Raw genomic sequence first — 20,760 nt, forward strand, 5'->3', positions numbered from 1 at the left:
TAGGGTCATCCATTTAGTATGATGAAGGGGAAGGGGTTCTGAAAATTAGGGGCCATTTTGCGTACTCTAATACATTAATTTGCTGTACATTACTTTGTATCAACTATGCGTACACGGGGGGGGGGGGGGGTATCTAACAAATTGGAAAAATGTGTGTACATACTGAACGGATGACAAACAAAACACGGTCAGTGGCACAACCTATGATAATATAGGCCTGCCTTTCAACTCTAGCTACCACCCGAATTATGCCCACTACACGGGTTATGCTAGTTGATTTATAATATGCATGAATGACCAAACAATGATTGGTAAATTAGGTACATACTAGTACACATGTACACAAACTCACCATTCCATCATTGCAATGCATGGTAAATGATATATCATCTCATCTCAATCCAGGTCATGACCTCGCATAAACTACATATTGCCAATACATACTCCTTGCCTGACCAAAATATCTTATTTCCTCTCTTTCCAGGTACTACCATCATGATCACAATTCAAGATCTCCGTAAGAACAAATCATCAAAGGGTAAAAATGTGAAAAAAGGCCTAAAATGCAGCGCAGCTGCAACCACGGAACCAACTGAATATTCAACATCAACCAGTCCAGAAAAAAAAAATTGAAAAAGCTGTCGTTGTCGACAACACTGGTTTTTGCAAAATAATGGTCTATGCACCAGATCAGTTCTCAAAGATCACTACAGAGACATCATTGATCATAACAAATTTCATTGCCAAAGACGATGAACTCGTCAGCACTAAAATGTCCAGAGTTGCAAAGACAGAAATGAAACGGCCAGGGGCCATTGTGCTCACCGTATACATCTTTTATTAGGCAGGATCATGCTTAGTTTAGAGGTGAATATGGTGAACACAATCAGGCATGAAGACTTTTTTTAGATGTGTATTGATGTCAAGTAATAAGACAGGGCAGTATATATAAGTTTATGATCCAACCAATAATTGTCTATGACATCAACAAGATCAATATCGTGTGATTGCTAAGAGTCCCTGCAATAAAAAATTCATCGAAAAAAAGTCATTAATAAGCGAGATATTGCACGTCCTACTTTTTCAGTTTTGACCCCCTGGTGGCCAAATCAAGAATCAGATCAGGCCAAAATTCGGTGTCAGAGATTATCTGATGTAGGGGGTTACATGTACCAACTTTCAAGTTCATAGCTTTAGCAGTTAAGAAACATGCCAAAGTTACACTCGAACGGTCAATTTACGCCATTTGACCTCTGTGACCTAGAAAAGGAGGTCAAATCCAAAAATCATAGGAAATGTGATGTATCCTTGCTAGGAGTCCCTGCCATAAAATTTTATCGAAAACAATTCACTCAAATAGGCAAGATATTGCACTTCTTCCTTTTTCCGTTATGGCCCCCTGGTGGCCGAATAAAGAATCAGATCAGGCCAAAATTCGACATCAGACGTTATCTGATGTAGGGGGTTATATGCACCAAGTTTCAAGTTCATAGCTTTACTGGTTAAGAAACGTGCCATAGTTTACACTCTAACAGCCAATTTACGCCATATGACTTCTGTGACCTTGAAAAGTAGGTCAAATTGAAAACCCGTAAAATATGTGATGTATTCTTCCAAACAGTACCTACCATAAGAATTTTATCGAAAACAAGTCACTTATAAGCGAGATATCACACTTTTTAGATTTCCACTTTTGGCCCCCTGGTGGCAAAGTTAGGAATCAGATCGAACCAAAATTCAGCGCCAGAGGCTATGTGATATAGGGGGTTATATGTACCAAGTTTCAAGTTCATAGCTTTAGTGGTTAAGAAACGTGCCATAGTTTACACTCTAATGGCCAATTTACGCCATATGACCTCTGTGACCTTGAAAAGTAGGTCAAATTGAAAACCCGTATAATATAAAATGTATATTTGCTATGAGTACCTACAACAAAAGTTTTATCGAAAACAAGTCACTTATAAGCGAGATATCACACTTTTTAGATTTCCACTTTTGGCCCCCTGGTGGCAAAGTTAGGAATCAGATCGAACCAAAATTCAGCACCAGAGGCTATGTGATATAGGGGGTTATATGTACCAAGTTTCAAGTTCATAGCTTTAGTGGTTAAGAAACGTGCCATAGTTTACACTCTAATGGCCAATTTACGCCATATGACCTCTGCGACCTTGAAAACAAGGTCAAATTAAAAACCCGTATAATATAAAATGTATATTTGCTATGAGTACCTACAACAAAAGTTTTATCGAAAACAAGTCACTAATAAGCGAGATATCACACTTTTTAGATATCGACATTTGGCCCCCTGGTGGCCAAACAGAGAATCAGATCGGACCGAAAATCAGTGTCAGAGGTCAGCTGACCTAGGGCATTCTGTGTACAAAGTTTCAAGTTCATAGCCCTAGCAGTTAAGAAACGTGCCACTGTTAGGATACGACGACGACGACGACGACGACGACGACGACGGACACAGCGCTATCGTATAGACTCCCCTTACGGTGAGCCAAAAATGACCATACCTGCTGACCTTCTCACCCAGGCCAAGAATACCCTTCAACCCACCAACGTACCAGTCAGCCCAATAAAAACAGTACTAGGATCACCCAACAAGCAATTGCAATCAGTGACAGGTACAATTATACAGGTAATATATCTCACTTATGTTATTAATTTGCTGCTCCTCTCATCACATATGTTACACTTAAAAAGTATAAAACACCACCTATAAATTGTAAGTTGAAATTGGACTATACAAACATCATGTTAAGTCAGTTTCCTTTACCATAATCCAATGCCCAGCACTATAGACTGCTTCAGTGCATTACTGCACACACATCGAAGGAATACCTGACAACAATAGCAACTGACATCTAAACATGACAAAATAAGTAAACTTGTTTTCCTACAGCTGACCTCTCTCCACATTCCTAAAGCCCATTTTATGAATGTCATAATTTGTTTATAGTTCTTTTTTTGCAAGCCCTGCACATTGTCAAAATGTGCCAATATTATTGAACAATATGACACATACCATTTTGCTAGTTCATAAAGCCAATTTTTCTTCAGCAAAACCCAAAAAATACCATATCACATTGTGGCAGCCCTAATTTTGGGACAAATGTAGCAATTCTTCTTTTACTCTGTATGCATTGACAGCATTTTGAAAACATGGAGTTTGGGCAACATGTATCCCAACATTTGTCCTAAAATGTGTCCAGTGTATACAGACCTTTGTATGTGTACATTACGATGATATTTCGTACTGCAACAATGTTATTGAAGGAGTCATTGATTTCTCATGTAGCTTCATCCTGAAATACAAGTTAAAATGTGTTTAGTTGAGAGGTTAAAATTGGCACCGTCATCATGACTCCTTCAATAACATTGTTGCAGTACGAAATATCATCGTACAAGACGCAACAGGCAAAATTGATGTTGCCCTATGGAGACAGCATGCGAATATAGATATTCACATTGGGGACGACATCACAGTCACGAATGCTAAAACATCTCTACGCGATGGCTGTATCAATTTGAATTGTAACACAGTCACCACCATCAAAGTATGTATCCCCTTCTACCTTTCATCAACATAGTTTTGTACACTTAAATAAAAAATGTGCTAGAATGCAAGACTGCCCATGTGCATAAAATGAGATTGAATAAATAACACACTGAGAAACAAAGCACTTTTCATTTTATAACATGACATAACATTTCTGACTATAACATTTACTATATAAAAAATATTTTCCCTGACATTATAATTGATAGGCACTGCAGACATATCTATTACTGCTTTAAAAACATTCAACCAGCACAGACACCACAAAGCACAAGCAGACCTACCAGGACATGCACCCCAGGCAACAGCAGAATTGCAAATGACCTTGAAAGGTCAAACTTCATGGAAGGTCATCATGTTGCATATCGTTCAAAAGGAAATTTTCTCTTCTACCCCTTGCTGTCATTCTTTGAAAATCTTTCAGTAATGGGAATCAGAAAAAGTCAATGTAAAAAGTGAGTTGCCACGGAATGACCCGTTTACAACAACGGTGAAAATCACCACAAATGATTACTTACTGCAACTAATTAATCTTATCTCTTTTCCAGAAAACCGACAAACCAGTCACACCTGTAGAAACCACATTCATCGCTGTAGATCGTATTACAGCGGAAACAGCCACACTACTGGATGAGATGCTGACAGCATACCAAATACCTACAACCATACTAAATGACTATATTCTACAACTGGACAACCCCACTCCAACAGAGTGCGAAACTGCTTTGTTGCCACTACTCCCGCTTAATCTACTGACCATCCGCCATGGCACAAATATCACACCTATTGTGGACAACATGGACACTGAATAATCAAGCAATCATCACCATATTGATATCACTCAAGTGTTCTGACATCTACTACATCACGCAATAGGATACCTCATTTCCACATATGAACAATAGGAGCAATGTAAACAACTGTACCAGAAATCCTATAACATTTCCATTTGGTATTTCAATTGTTGTTGCTTATTTCAATAATCATTCAATCAGTGCTGGTTTCGGCTGAAAAGTCTCATTAGTATAACCAAAAATAGATAAGAGGAAAAATGAGCAACTCAGAATTCAAGAAATCCCAACTTCACACCTTAGATTACACGCAACTTCAAAACAAAATAAACTATTATATTATAGCATAAGCACCACTCTAAAATGGACATCAAATTCTACATAACTGCCAATTTTTTATTAAAATCTGTTGAGTACTTCTTGTCTAAATGCAAAATTAGTCATTTGTTTCCTCAAAATTAGCTCGCGAACTGACTATGAGGTGTTTGCTCAACTACTTTTATCACCAATAGATGGGCAAAATAAACAATATCTGCTTATTTCTACTTATAGGAGGGATTAAATACATGAATTTCTACATCAGCTCTCCATTAGAACAGGTTTAAGTAAAATACAATGTTTGAAACCTCTGTAGGTACAAGAAAACAGCAAATATTGTTTATTATGGCCCTCTATTGGCGATAAAAGTAGTTCAAAAACTACCTTCTAGTCAGTTCGCGAGCCATTTCACAGAAAACAAATTCATGAAATACTAGTTTCGCATTTAAACAACAAGTACTCAACAGATTTTAATAAAAATTGGCAGTTATGTAGAATTTGATCTGCATTTAACTGGTGCACGCTAAAATATTACAGTTTATTTTGTTTTGAAGTTACGTGTAATCTAAGGTGTGAAGTTGGGATTTCTCGAATTCGGAGTTGTTCATTTTTCCTCTTATCTATTTTTGGTATAACATACATTCATTTATAACTGTCATAATACAAAGACAATCATTCACATATTATTTAAATAGAAAATGCATTTAAGGTACAACTGCTCAAACTGTCCCCTGTAAAAAAACTTGGAAATCAGCTTCCCCATAATTATACATAATAGCGTTTACTTACCTGTCCATTCTGAATAATTTTGTCTTCCACTGGTTTGCCACATTTAAATGCTTACCACTAAAACTGTTAAGCTGGTATTTACTTAGTCCCCCCACCCTCACTACAGTAGGTGATTTTCCTACAGGACTGATCAACCTGCTTAATTCAAGTACATGTATAATCTTTCTTGTCCCACATTATTTCAGGAATTATTTAATTTTTGTTGTTATTTTCTGAACTGTAAAGCAAGAACTTTTTGTAACAATAAATATTGTAATATTGCAACTATGCACAATTCGCAACATTCCAAATATATCTGCATATAATAAAACTATAATTTTACCAGACTAAAACTACATTTTACCTCCACGATAAGCTTCAAAAATATTGGTTTTCAAAGCAATTTCGAGGAATCTCTCAAAAAATCCTTGCTGCAAATATTTACTGCTTTACAGTACATACATTATCTTGCATAATACACAAACTTATATGATCCATGCCAAACAGCACTTACATATTTCTATTTCTATTTCTTGCATGCCAATAATTACTGCCAAAATGTCTTAAATAATTCTTCATCATTGTACCTTGATTCTAATCACTTGCTGGCCAAGACGATCACAAATACAATAAATCTCTATTTTCTTACTCAACATCTTCATCTTAGACTCATTTTGTGGTCATCACCTATCCCAAATGTACATAAGTGCACATACCTCCCTCAAAACCATGCCCCAAAAACTTCCTGTCAACATAGCAGGTACCCCCAGATATTAATTCGGCAGAGAGTTCGCTGGCAGTAGCCAACTCTAGTTTAACTATACATTAAATATTCAAATTTCGATAAATGTGGTCAGAGTAAACAGATTTTGAAAATTCAAAAAGGGTTTTTCTCAGAAAATCAGTCTCTTTATTTCTAGATCATTTAGTTTTTGAAATAAGACATTTGAAAATTTTGTGCTGGTACCTACATAGTGCATCAATGTACACAGTGTGAACTGGTGCTGCCATCAACTATTGTGAATCAGAACTCTAATTTTCACGAGACGACATGGCCTTAAAAGCCAAATGGTCTCACTCTGGGCCAGTTGTCAGCTATAGATCCACGTCAGTAATTCGGGACCACCAAGACAAAATAAGTTGCACCCCTCCAGCTCTCACATAGGCATACATAAATATTTTTATTTTCACGCTCAGAAATATTTCCAATGCCCACTCCACCCCATCGTGGCGTCATGTAACAATTGGATTAATTTTCTGGAAAGAAATTGTTTTTTTAGTGGTTTTATGTTATTTTTTTATTTTACTGTTTCCATGATTTCCCACTGTTTCCAAGTTTTCACTGTTTCCATGGTCTACATGCTACCAATGCCCATACATACTGTGTACATACTTACCTGATTCCCACTCTGTTCCAGGATGACTACAATTACCGTCAAAATATTGAATACACCATCACTAAGGAAAACAAGTTTTACATCACCAAGGAAAACAAGTTTTACATCAACAGACATGCTGAAAACAGACGAAATAAATCTGTACCAAATGTACTGGCCAAATCAGATGTCATTGTCAAATTTCACCCGAGGCACAACTCTGATGATAGCCAAAGCAAAGCTTAACAAAGAACAAAATCTCATCCAGCTAGCCATGGGCTCAAAGGTAAAAAAGCAGTAACACAGTCCTAACTAGGCCAAAGATAATGTAACTAACAAAGAAAACAGGCATCGCTGAGTCCTTTTGCATTATGCGATCACCATACAGCCTTCTCAATAGAGGCAGCAGGAGGCGATTTCACCTCTTACTCCCAACACTAGAACCGCCTCCTTTTCAGATGCTGTAGTGCATTGTGTTGGAAATGTATTAGGCCAGTAGTGTTTTAGCCTCCTACTCTGGACAGTAAACCTGGTACCCCAAAAGTTATTGAGAAGGCTGACCATGTCCGTTTGTCCATCCAGGTTCACAAGAGCGTAGTTGTTAGGAAACTTGTGCAAATGGGGGTTGTTAGGAATTTACCGCATGTTAGGAATTTCAAGACATGAAAACCTGGTGGAATCTGTTCCTTTCCGCCTTGTCAAGAATATGCCACGACATTCTCAACAAGGTTTTCAGACTCCAGTCCGATGTTCAGACTGATTCCCCAACACCTACTAGTTGAACACACACAATTCTTAATAATGCCGTACCAAGCATCATCCTAAGGATATCAGGCGTTTTTACCACCCTCCTACCTCAAACCACAGGAAGTTGTACCTAGGGGGGCCGAAGGCCCCCTTAAGGGCCGAAGGATGGAAACACTTTTTATGTCATGTTGAAAATGCACTACCGTATACGAAGCAGATTTTCGCAAAACACGACCTCACAAAAACACCCCATTTCGGACACAAGATCAAACTTTCTCACACATAAATCATACTCTACACGATCTATGAACACAGAGCATTAGTATGCCACACTGATTTTGTAAAAAATCTTTCCTCTTCGCTCCGAAATTGGAGCTTTTATCAGAAAATCGAGGCGCGACCTGCAACTTTCAAAAAGTCAAGTTGTAATCGTGGGGAAGACCTTATTCTATTAATACATCGTGACGTCATTCAGTCACATGAGAGAAGATTCATAGCCATCAGAGGACCAATCAAGCTGCTGAGATGTGACCAGGGGACGAATTTCATCGGAGCAGATAGGGAGCTCAGAGAAGCATGGGCTGAAGTTGACCTGGAAGTTGTAGAGAAATATCTCCTCAAACAACATGGAGATTTCTCCTTCGATATGAACCCACCCTGCGCCAGTCATCAAGGCGGAGTATGGGAGCGTCAAATTAGGACCACAAGAAGAATCCTAAACACCATGTTGTCTGCATCGGCCAGTCAGCTAGACGACGAATCGCTACGAACATTCCTCCATGAAGTGGCAGCCATTACCAACGGTCGCCTCTCACCGTCGATAACCTTGATGATGCATTTGTGACCTGCTCCATCGAAATGAGGCGGAAGTCGCACTTGTAGATTTTGTGCTACACAATGCTGAAGTCAGCTGATGTACATTTTATCAGTTTTGCGTTTTTCATCTTTTCCAATACTTTAATCCTTTAACTTTCAGCTAGCAGCGGTCATTTCACCCAAAACAAACTCTAAAGATGTTTTAGATTGAGTTTATGAACAGATACCTGCTAAAACTGCCTCAGGTTTCCTAAAACAATAGCAGAAAACGAGCCACAAACTTCCCGTCTTTCACGGCTATCGATCGTAGCCCACGTGGCCTTATAATATATGTCTGTAAAGGTTGTGACGTCAGCCCGTCAGTCACTGCTTCCTTTGGTTTATCAATTAAACATTCAACCAATGACAGTTGATCAAACAAGCATAAACAACCCGCCCCTTGTTGCTGTGATGGAGCCGAAGCGAGAAGTAACAAAGCACCTGATTGGTCAAAAGTTTTCACGCATGCGCAGAAGTCTCTTCGCGCACGCGCAGTAGCTGTTTTAGCGGTTCCGGTTCTCATTGTTTGGAACGCAAGTTTAGAAGTTGTACATGGTTTGCCTTTTTAATTGTGAAATATCGCGTTATTATCAAGTTTTTGTTCATGAGTCTTGTGCAGTTATGAGTGGAGATGATGTTGATGCAGGCAATATCGCTCGGATGCTAAATAATGCCCACCAAATGGGTTTTGGAGGCACTGATATTGCCGACGTTCTGCAGGATTATTTCACTGGTGAGTGTAGTGTATCATGCTATGCCTATGGCCTATGATGCATTGTATGTCAACATTGTACACAACAGCCTGCTTTCTTGTTTGTTGTCATAATTCAGGGCCTAATTTCTTTGAACCGGAGATGGGCTTGCCTGTTTCTGCAGCTGTGATAATCAGATGTCCACTGCTTTTGGCTTTTAGCTGTTAAACTAAGTTAAAGTTATAGGCCTACATCACAGTACTTGTGCTACCTAAAAGTCAAGTAGTTGTATCATCATCATGGTAAAGTGTTGGCCATCATGCCCAGGCCCAAGGGCTAATTCATTAATATCAGGCTACAGGTCATGCCCAAATTTTCTTCATACACATTTTTAATACAGAGAAGTGTTCGTGTCATTTCATGAACTCAATGTTTCTTTTTTACTTTCAGATCCAGCACCAGACTCTGACGACACCCCTGATGAAAGTGATGATGATGTAGCACCTGCAGAGGCCTTCGAACCAGACGATGATCTCAGTGCTGAAAGTGAGCCAGAGCAAGAGACAGAAGCTGAAGCTCCAGACATTGCAGTTGGAGCAGTGGATGAAGTCGCAATAAAAGTGAAGGCGGCAGCAACTCAGGCCGAAAACGAGCTTGACTTTGTTGCAGTCCCAGACAGGAAGAACCACTGTCGCTGTCAGCTCTTCAATGGTGATCGTTGCATCAACCAGTTCACAGAAAATGAACAAAATGAAATCAGGTATGCTTCAATCTTACATGACAATATTTTTCTCAGTGTTAGCTGCTTTTCTTTCAGGCATTTTCGTACATTCTGACATGCATTGGTGGGGTTTGCCCCCCCCCCTCAGGTAAAAGAAAATCTAATTTTTAGAATTCAGCCAACCTTTTCATAAGAATTACTGGGGTCTGTTGGTCCTTGACATTATGATGCTTGCTTATGATTATTATGACTGTGATCTAATGTTTCGATCTTTTTCACTTCTACTTCTAGAATGAAAATGAGAGAGCTATCGCCATTTGAAAAAAACTTTCCTTGGTATGATCTGCATGAGCCTTAATGATTCAGCCACTACTGAGAAGTCAAAGAAGAAAGCTGGTTCCCAAACAGTACGCACCAACACACGGATTCGCTCGTTCTTTGTCGGCCACAAGCGCATCTGCCGTGATACATTCTTCTTCCTCATGGAAACTTGTAAGAATGTCCTCACCCGATTGAAGAAGCACTATGAACAGAAAGGTCTTATGCCAACTGAGAAACATGCAGGTTAGTTTTAGAATAATTCAGCTTGTTATTACAGTATGAAGATTCTGGTTTCCATGACCTATCAAGGAATGATACAATAGTATGGATACAGCTCAATGACATGTGTTTATACCAGTTCTGGCTCTCTGGGTTTTCATTGACCATGAAGTAAACACATAAAATATGAAACATTCCTCTAAAAAGATTTTGCACTAATTTTTCAGGTGGGAGAAGTAATATCAAGCATGCCCTTAAGCTTGAAGACATCGAAGCAGTGGTTGGGTTTCTACTAAACTTTGCGGAAGACCATGCTGTAATACTGCCAGGACGGATCCCAGGCTTCAAAAGGGATGATGTGAAAGTGTTACCGAGCAATTACTCGAAGTCTTCTCTATGGCGAATCTACCGAGAGGAAGCTACTTCAGAGGCGGTCAGTCATCATGCTGTTGGGTGTTCTACCTTCCGGAAACTCTGGGCTCAACTCGTACCATACATTGTTATCGCCAAACCAGCTTCAGATCTATGTTGGGTCTGCCAGAAGAATAATACACTCATTCTAAAAAATGTAAGTTCTTTTCTTTGGATGTATTCTTTTTTTCAGATGTATGTTTGAATATGGGAATATACATTCAAATACAGTGGCTACAATTAAACAGGGGCTACAATTACCCCAATTTACCTTACACAACTCTATAGGCTTTACCAAAAAAAAGGCTTTTGTTTATAATTATTTTCATTTGTTTTTCTTTCAGGTGAACAGATGAAGAAGCAAAGAGTCAATTGCTGAGAAAACAAGAGGATCACCTGTTCAATGCGACGGCTGAAAGGTCCTTCTACCGGGAACAGTGTGAGGCATCCAAACAAACAGCAAAGGATTTGGGCATCACTACGCTGGAGAAGTCACCTCCAAACTCAAGAGACGTCGAGTTTCATTACGCATTCGACTATGCACAGCAGGTGCATTATCCCGCGGACCCCCAGCAACCTGGTCCTATCTACTTCAAGACCCCACGCAAATGCCAAGTCTTCGGTGTTCACGCAGAAGGTTTACCTGAACAGATTAACTATCTGATCGACGAAGCTGTGTCTAGTGGAAAAGGAGCTAATGCTGTGATTAGCCTTGTACATCATTTTCTTGAGAATTACAGCATTGGTGAGAAACATCTGCAGCTAAGCGCAGATAACTGTTCGGGGCAAAATAAAAACAATGCAATGATTCAGTACTTGTGTTGGAGGACCCTTACTGGACGCAATGACACGGTGCACCTTCATTTCATGTTAGCAGGCCACACCAAATTTTCGCCTGATTGGTGTTTCGGCTTGTTTAAGCGCACCTTCAGAAGGAAGTTCTGTTCATCATTGGCAGACATTGTTGAGGCTGTGGAAGTATCTACAACAAAGGGCATCAATCGGGCACAACTAGTTGGTGATGAAAACAATAACACTCTTGTCCCCACCTATGACTGGACACAATACTTAAAGCCATCATTCAGAGCATTCCAGGGGATCAAATCGTATCAGCACTTTAGTTTCAAGGCCGACTCCCCTGGAATTCTTCACTACAGGCAGTATGCGGGATCAGAGGAGAGGACCTTCAACCTCATGAAGGAAGATTTGCCGGCTACCCCATTGCCAGTTGTTCAGCCAAAGGGACTTGATCTTGCAAGACAGAAATACTTGTTCGATGAGATCCGTGAGTTCTGTCGTCCTGGTACTGAGGATCTCGTCTGTCCACCAGTGGATGATGAATTGCCTGCAGCTCCAGTCCATGTTGCAGAGGAAACAGCAACTGTTGTGACAAATGAACCTGCCAGGCGAAAGGGCAAGCAGCCGAAAAGGAAGAAGAAAGTCTAGGATCATTGGACTGTTTGTGATGATAATGTTTGGCCTCACTTGACTTTCAGCCGGGGGGGGGAGAGACAGCTGAGAATGAGAGGAGCAGAATTGGGCTCATGATAATGTCAGATAGAATGTCAAATTTGAAATCAGTTGGTTTCGGAGGGTTACTATTGAGAAAAAGTGGAATTCTCAAATCTCACCCATTATTTCAAAAATCCAATATGGCCGCCATTTCACGAATCTCTGTATCTCTTCCTTCATCCAGATGTAAATACATGTATACAGGTTGATTTTAACTTTGAAAGCTCATCTCATGTACACCATGTGGTTAAAAACATTGGTTTAAGGAAATTTGTGTCTCAACACCTTTGCCCCCTGACCCCGCCCGGGTGGGGGGGAGGGGACCCGGGTGGGGGGGTGGGGGGCACATAAAGTTCAGAAGTGTTAGCATCACACCCTCCTGCACTCATGCCACCAAGAATCTGCCAATGGTTTACTGTAAAAATGCAAATTTATGAGCAAGCAGTTCATTTGAAAAGGCACAGGTTTTACCTAAAAAGCTGTTTTTTCGATATTTTAATGAATCTCACAAAAAGTCGATTTTCCCCAAAAATTTGGGTTTGGTCATGGTAAGATGCAATGATATATGAAAGTTTATGATGTATAGAATACCCTGTCAAAAAATTGTTGGTGTACCTTGATACATAATGCTGGTTGCTAAGTAGTTTTGAAATACATATATCACAAATTAAGCAAGATTTTTGTCTCTCTTTTTCTCAAATAAAGAGGTCTGAAATAATGCACCTTTCCCAAACTTCAAAATGCGATTTCTTGGCCATTTATTGACCGATTTTTAAAAAGATTGCAGTTTTGGAAAGGTTTCTTTACATGCTATTGGAATATGCAGAGAACTCAACCTTTTGAAATTGACCCAAAAGCCTCATTTCGATGGAGCAGGTCACATTTAGTCTCGAGCCGTTGACGCCCAACAAGTTGCTAACAATGAAGTCAAAAATCATTGTTGCGCCACCTGGTAAATTCCCCCGTGAGGATCTGATGCTAAAGAAACACTGGCGGCGAGTACAACATCTCGCTGATGAATTTTGGCAGAGATGGCGCAAGGAGTACATGCAAAATCTACAAGTCCGTCAGAAATGGATCCGTCCCCAACGAAACATGGAGCCAGGTGATATCGTTATCGTGAAAGATGACAATGCCCCACGGAATCTGTGGAAGCTTGCTAGAGTTGTTGAAGTCAACCCAGGTGATGATCATCTCGTCAGGAGCGTCAAGGTACTCGTTGGTGACTCGACAATCGATGCCCAAGGAAAACGTACGACGAAGGAGTCATACTTGGAACGGCCAGTGCAAAATCTGGTATTGCTAGTTGAAAATGAAAATTCTGAGGAAAAACAGGGTGAAGTGCTAGTAACCTCTCCCCTTGCTAATTAGTGTGAAGTGTCGGGTCTTTCTACGTGTTTTTGAATTCCGCAGAATGCTCTCAGTTCTCTTGAGAATCAACCTGAAATTTAAATTTCATCCCTCAGTTGTTGTACTGAGTCTTAGTTGTCTAAGTTTGTCCTTTTCAATAGTTTGGGTTTTCTCCTGAGACTGTTCTGCAGAAGTCGATTACACCTGGTTAGCCACTTTAGAAATGTTCGCCATTCTAAGAAAGAATCGCTATCAGTGACTTATTTAGTGTGATTATGAGTGTAGAAGCGCCGGCTTCTCCATTGACATTGATATAGACAATGCAGCAGTTAGAGTTAGAGTTAGAGTTGACCAGTATAAAGCACTAAGTGTAGTGCTCAGGACACTTAATGGTGTTTCTTTGGACAATTATTATTTGGACAATGATTTTTTGTGTCGCTTGAAAATTGCGAGTTGCAATTCTGGGGGAGTGTAAATGCCCGTCCCTTTCCCGCAAAACTCCTAATTTATTCCGGATACGGAACTACAAACATTTCTGTGCATGCGCTGTGAAGTGGTTCTCCATGCACGCTTTTGCCACTGCGTGATTTTTATGGCTGTCTGAGCCCTTCGACTTTCGCCAATTTACGTATCATAAAATGAGAACCAAAGAGGTTAGTATAGCCAGAAAGGCTTTAAAAGATGCATAAGAAACCCCTCCTCCCATGCAACTCGTATATTTCCAGTGACAACTTGGTCATAAGTGCCTTTGAAGCCTCTTTTGTGACGGCCTTCCGACGGTCCCTCATTGCTAGTGGATGCTGGATTGCGTCAAATCGCTGTCCGTGAGATGCGGCTCTTAAAATAAGCTTGTTATCGGTTCCTTGGCCTACTGTAGGGCCTTTTATTAACTACGGGGCATCGTACAACATGTTAATCATATTTAGTGGGATCTGGCTCCCTTTGGAGGCCTATTTTGCAGAGATTTTCCAAGCCAGTGTGGCTCTGTTTTAGTTCCATTTCGTATTGCGAGGAGGCAGCACTGGTCGGCCGTCCCAGTGCGCGACCATGTGCTTCGTCTGTGACGTCACTGTCTTCGTCTTGTCACAACCAGCTGGTTGTGCCTTGGTTGTGCCTGTCTTTCTGGCACCAAGACAAGTTTTTGACAAGGAATAATCAACAATCACATGTAAAATAATATAATTAAGGAGTCTTCTCTGCATATTTTAGATTTATTTAGTTTTTATTGTCAGTTTCTTATGTCCGCACATTTTTGTATCTTTTCAGATTTTACGCATTAGTATTACAGTCTCAATGTTGTAAACTCCAGTTCTCGTTCGTTATTTTGTCGAAGGGCCAGAGGGAGCTACATGACCTTTCAACAGTAATTTGGATTAATCATGATCTTAACTATACTGATTATCCTCTGATTATCAATCATTGTATCTCAATTTTCTAATCACTTGCCAAGATATAATTAAACAAAATCATTTATTTCCTTAATACAATTTTTTCATGCCTTCTTTCTTTTTCATGAATATGACCCACATTTAATTCAAGTTCTGATTCATGATAGTAGATGGCAGCACCAGTTCACACTGCACATTGATGCACTGTTTGAACTGATGCTGTCATCTACTATTGTCTTGTCTCCGTGTTTGAGCGGTTGCACCCTTTAAATCATGCTACTTAGTTCTTTGCCGCCACGTAGGTGAAGCCTGCTAATTTAGGACACGCTTGCGAATGGTCGCATGTCGTTTTCGTCTTGGGGATTCGCCCCTCTCTTTTTCTAAAAACTCTAGATACTCTTGCGGGGGAGACGACAACGTTGAGTAAGTAAACCCTTTTATTGTTTAGACAATCATTTTTATGTGTGTCCAGCCTTGTATCGCAGATATCCTGGCCTAAAGTGGCCGGCACCTTCGATCCAAAGTTTTGGCAAATTGCCATGTTGTTTTTCTCAGAATCGAAACTTCTCATCTCAATTTAACTACTTTCTGCTCGATGTCAAGCCTAGAAGACGATGTAACAACCTTTTATAAGGTCCTATGTATATATTTGAGCCGTTTCGATCTGTCTGGACCCCCTCCTAGCCCTTTTGCTTGTCCGGAGTTAGATACGTTTGGTATACATGGGTCATGTCAAAATTTTCCATTTTATCCGACAATCGAGTGCACATTTTTGTATGTACCTTAGTTCGTGTTGCTTCGGCCAGATGTCTCCACCTACCAGTGATGTGAAATTATCTGAGAAAATTATTGAGGATTTTAGTTAGCTGTTTGGAACTACTTTAGCTTTGGCTGCAAATAATTGTCTTGAGTATCAATGTTGGGTAAACTTCTGATAATCTTGGCGATATTCTTTCGACTATTTGGATGGGTTTAAGCAATCATTTGGGTGTACCCCTTTAGAGCATTTTGGTGTTCTCTGTTTTCAGGCAAATTTGTTATTATTTTTCCCATTCTAGTGAATCATTGTAAACTTGTATTTGAATATCTGTAATCATTTATATTTGCAGATTAAACCTCTTTGTTCATTGGTTAAAGCCGTCGTCTGTTCTCCTTCGTTTGTGAAGAGTTGCATACCCCCCTTCAGCGTTTAATTCCACGCGGTGTGGAAAGATGGCAACTGGTAGTGGTAACCTAGGAGTCCTAGCTGATGCTGCCTGGAGACGAGCCTTAAATGAAGAACTTGAAAGTACGAAGCGACAGGTGGAAGAGCTGGAAACACAAATACGTATATCGATGTCATCGCAAAGGAAGAAGCCACCAGGATTAAGCGGGATATCGCCGGTATTAAGTAATGGTTCGGAGTTGTCTCCGTTTGCTCCAGAATTCGAACCCGGTTGTAATGTCGACTCCGGGGCTGGCCCAGTTATGGGAAATTTGTCCCATAACCAATCGCTGATTGACACTCTAAATAGTTTGACTATTAGAACCAAATTGCCACCATTGGAAGTGGTGAAATTTGAAGGCGACCCAGCAGAGTATTACCGCTTTAAGGCGAGATTTGACAATTATGGTCAGGAGTCAAAATTTGACTGAGCCTCAGAAGATGGCGAGATTAATACAGTTTTTAGATGGCAAAGCCAAGAAGGCAGTAATCGGATTTGATGGCGTGCCAGGTTGCCTAGAAAAGGCCCTACGAGTGTTGCATCGTCGCTTTGGACAGCCGTACGTCGTGGCCGAATCGTGTATGCAGACTTTGATTACGGGGCCTCCTATTGCAAACTTTGATCATGATAGTTTAAGTGAGTTCGCAGACAAGGCGAGGGCATCCCTAGAAACTCTTTTGGCAATTGGTGCCCTCGGTGAGATGAACCTTTTCAACTTGGGAAAAGTGAGTAAACGACTGCCTAATCCCTTGCAGTACAAATGGAGGGATTTAGTTCAACGTATACGGGATAGTGGAAGGATCCCTCACATGGAGGATTTGGTTGCCTTTATTGAGCGGTCCGCGGATGCTGCAGCAGTTGGAGATGGTAAACCTAAGCCCAAGGGAGGATATGACAAGTCCAAGGTCAAGTTTAGTGCCAGTGGACAGCAGAGGTCAACATTTTCGGTGCAGGTTCAAGAGCCAGCCCCGAAAGCCAAGTCCACAGACCAGCTATTGCCTAGAAAATGTTGGGACTGCAGTGGGGATCATCCTTTAAAGAGCTGTCCGCAATTCAAAGGAAAGTCTTTCAAACAAAAGCGAGAACTGGTCAGGAACAACAAACTGTGCATAATATGTCTAGCTAAAGGACATTTTATTCAGGATTGTAAATCCTCATACAACTGCCAAGTTTGTCAAGGGAGGCACCACACCCTACTGCATAGATCCGATACAGATAAACCCAAAATGGATAATACTGAAAAAACAAAGTCGAAGTCGTACGCCGTAATTCGCTCAAGTAACACAAAGGTGGCACTGCACGTTGTTCCCATCAAGTTAGTCGGTCCAGAAAGTGACACCATCCAGACATACGCCTTACTGGACACTGGAAGTGAAGAGTCATTTATAGACAAGGAAATCGCCCGTCGGTTAAAGATCAAGGAAGGCAAGACAGAAAACATGAGCATTTGTACTATGACAGGAGAGAGCAGCATGAAAGTTGAGAATTGAGATGTCACGGTCAAGTCAGCAATTAATGACGAGGAACCAGCCTTAAACATCAGAGCTAAAATAGTTGAAAATCTTAACATAACGGACAATCGTCCCACAGACATTTCGAGATATCAGCACTTGAAAGACATTCCTCTGCCTTGCATCAGAGACAAGAAAGTTTCTATGCTCATAGGAGCAAACGTGCCTGCAGTTCAAGTTCATCTAGAAGCCAGAGTCGGACAAGACAAGGAACCCTATGCGGTCAAGACTGTCTTAGGGTGGTCGGTTTTCGGTCTGTTTGAAGAGCATGGAGAGGAACAAAGAAGAAAGGTACAGGTGAACCATATAAGTCGAATTGAAGATGTATGGTATTTCAAATATCGCGCTCCTGGCCGTCTGGTTGTGCCGCCATGCGCCCATGTGTTAACTAATTTTGTAATCGCCTACGGCGATATTGTAAAGATTGACCAATTCGCAGTATTAGATATCGTGTTCAGAAATAGTATTCCCGTGTATTTTTGGCCACGAAAACTGTTACAAATTGAGGGCCTGGCCTCCCCAAGGATTGTGACGGGGGAGACTAAACATCTGGCGACCTAACCAGGACGTTCTTTCTGGATGACGGGAAAGCCAGTGTGGTAGAATATGAAAGTGGACACGATTTCTCCATCCATTGCGTGAGCGTGTACTATTATGTATACGGCCTACAGTATGTACATGAACTGTGTGTGTATGTAATGAAGATTTTGGTGGCCGGACATTCTTTCGTGGCCCGTTATCGCCACTTTTTGCTGGGGGAGTTGGGTGCGCCAGTGTCGGCACCCATAAGCTTTAACTTTGCTGTGAAATTGTCCCGCAAGGTAAACAGTTTCATCAGGCAGCCCCAAGGCGGATTGAAGGGTGATGCAGCCGGTTTGGCATTCCTAAAGGATGCAGTGACGAGGCTTGAGCCGGAACTATTAATTCTTGATTTGGGGACCAATGATCTTGTCGGACAACCCGCTATCCCTGACGAACAGTTGTCGGATGATGTTGCATGTGGTCTAATCAACGTGTCCATGCAACTAAAGGAGAGCTGTGCAGCGTTACAAAAAATTATCCTATGCAAGGTTGTCAAAAGGAGACGTTGTGGGAGGTCTACTTCTGCCGAGCAATTTGACAACAGAAGACAGTTGTTTAACGAGAAATTGCTGAAGACGTGTTTGGAGGAACAATACTCTAAACTCCTGTGGTGCTACAAACACGATCGTTCGGTTCTTGTCAACTTGGACAATGACCTTAGTGGAGATAACATTCACTTCACATCACAGAGAGGACTTGACCTTTGCTCTTTGTTTTTTGTGGCACAGGTTGGGCATACTCACTTGGTCGGTGTCAATTTGGCTGCTGTTTTGGGATTGTATGTCATCTTGTTAGGGTGCTGGTTTAGTGTTTACATACTATATCATCATGGAGAGGAAGAATGTTCGCGAGGAGGATGATGTCCATCCTGGAATGGTGTTGAGAGGCAGACAGCTTCCTGAGGTGTTTCCGAGGGTGCCACCCCGTCGAGAGCCGGAATTGTCTTCACCATTAGGATTTTTCGGGACAGTGAGGAGGAATCTCTCAGGATTCTTTTCACAGTTTTCTGCGCTCAACGTGAACTCATTTGATGATATCGCTATGGAGGAGACTGTAGTACCTGACACGAAGATAGAGCTACAAACCACTTCAGCTGATGAGGGCACTACCCGTGTGAAACAGAGGACGTCCACTCCAGCTTGGGAGGGTGCTTCTCGGCCAAGGCCCACCCTTTCGTACCACCCTTATGACCCTTTTGGCCATGACCATGAGCCAGCGGTCACCAGGCAGAGGAGTGATTTGAATGCCACACCCACCAAGTGTATGGGGTCATTGTCCATGCAGGACCGGGTGAATGTACAGCATGTGAGAGAGCAAGGCACATTGTCGGAAGATCCAGGGGGCCAGAGGTTGACAGGATCGTTGCCTGCCACCTCAGGAGTGTCTCCCCACCATGAACCATCAGCAGTGTCTCCACTCCGAGATCCAACTAGGTCAGTCCCGCGCATGGTGGACTATGTGAGTCCGGAGTTGGGTGGATTGTTACTGCTCGCTTCTGGCCCACAGCCACAGCCCACCATGCCGGACCCGGACCCACCAAGTTCTCATCGATCATCATCTGCACCACGAGAGAGGACTAAGGAGGACGCCCAACCAGATTGTTCGAACGCCTTTGACCCAGACACCTAATCATCAGGTGCCGGAACCTGTCGTCAATAATACGTACAGCAATTGCTCTTTTGTGGAACGTCCTGCCAACCAATCGAGGAGAATTCCTAAGCTACCGATGTATGACGATTCGAAGCTTGACTTTGAGGCGTACATGGCCAATTTCAACGCGGTGACACTGGGATGGAGCTCAAAGGAGAAGCTTAACTTGCTACGAGAAAAGTTGGAGGGCAGGAGTGCGAAGGTTCTAGCCGCTTTAGACCTACAGGGTAGAGCAGTGACGTTTGAGAGTGTTGTGGATGCTCTAACGGAAAATTATATTGGAGAGAGATCTGATTGGGCTGCACGACTGAGAGACCTCCACCGGGAGCAGGACGAGACGCTAGATGATCTTGCATTTCGGTTGCAGCTGTACAGCAAGAGGGCTTACGGAAAGTTTCAACAGGATCTAGGCCTTCAATTCTACCTAGCCCTTAGAGATACCCCCTAGGAGACAAGCTGTACCAACGTAAGAATGAGTCTCTAGACGCAGTATTGAAGCATGCTAAGGCATACGAGAGTCACCTTCTTTCAACTAACCAGCCGACAATGAATACCACCACCACTCCCATTTCCGTGGCTGCAGTTCAACCGGAGACACAGCCCACACCTCAGCATTTGGACCATCGCGGTAGGGGGAGAGGACAGGGTGGACGAGGTCGAGGAAATAGGTACAATGCCGGTGATCGTCGCTTTGGATCGAATTGTTACATTTGCGGTCAGCCTGGCCATTATTGGAGAAGGTGTGATAGCGCCGAGGAATACTTTCGCCAAAAGATCT

The 20,760-nt window shown here is 41.7% G+C and overlaps 1 protein-coding gene across 1 annotated transcript; it reads left to right on the forward strand.

Annotated features, from left to right (window-relative positions):
- The first annotated feature begins 16,679 nt into the window (after positions 1-16,679).
- LOC135503463 (uncharacterized) lies at positions 16,680-17,729 on the forward strand. Its single transcript, XM_064797037.1, has one exon. The coding sequence runs from the start codon at positions 16,680-16,682 to the stop codon at positions 17,727-17,729; it is 1,050 nt and encodes a 349-aa protein (XP_064653107.1).
- Positions 17,730-20,760: the final 3,031 nt, after the last annotated feature.

This window comes from Lineus longissimus, chromosome 19 (genome assembly GCF_910592395.1).
Source record: "Lineus longissimus chromosome 19, tnLinLong1.2, whole genome shotgun sequence".
Classification (NCBI taxonomy): Eukaryota; Metazoa; Nemertea; class Pilidiophora; order Heteronemertea; family Lineidae; genus Lineus; species Lineus longissimus.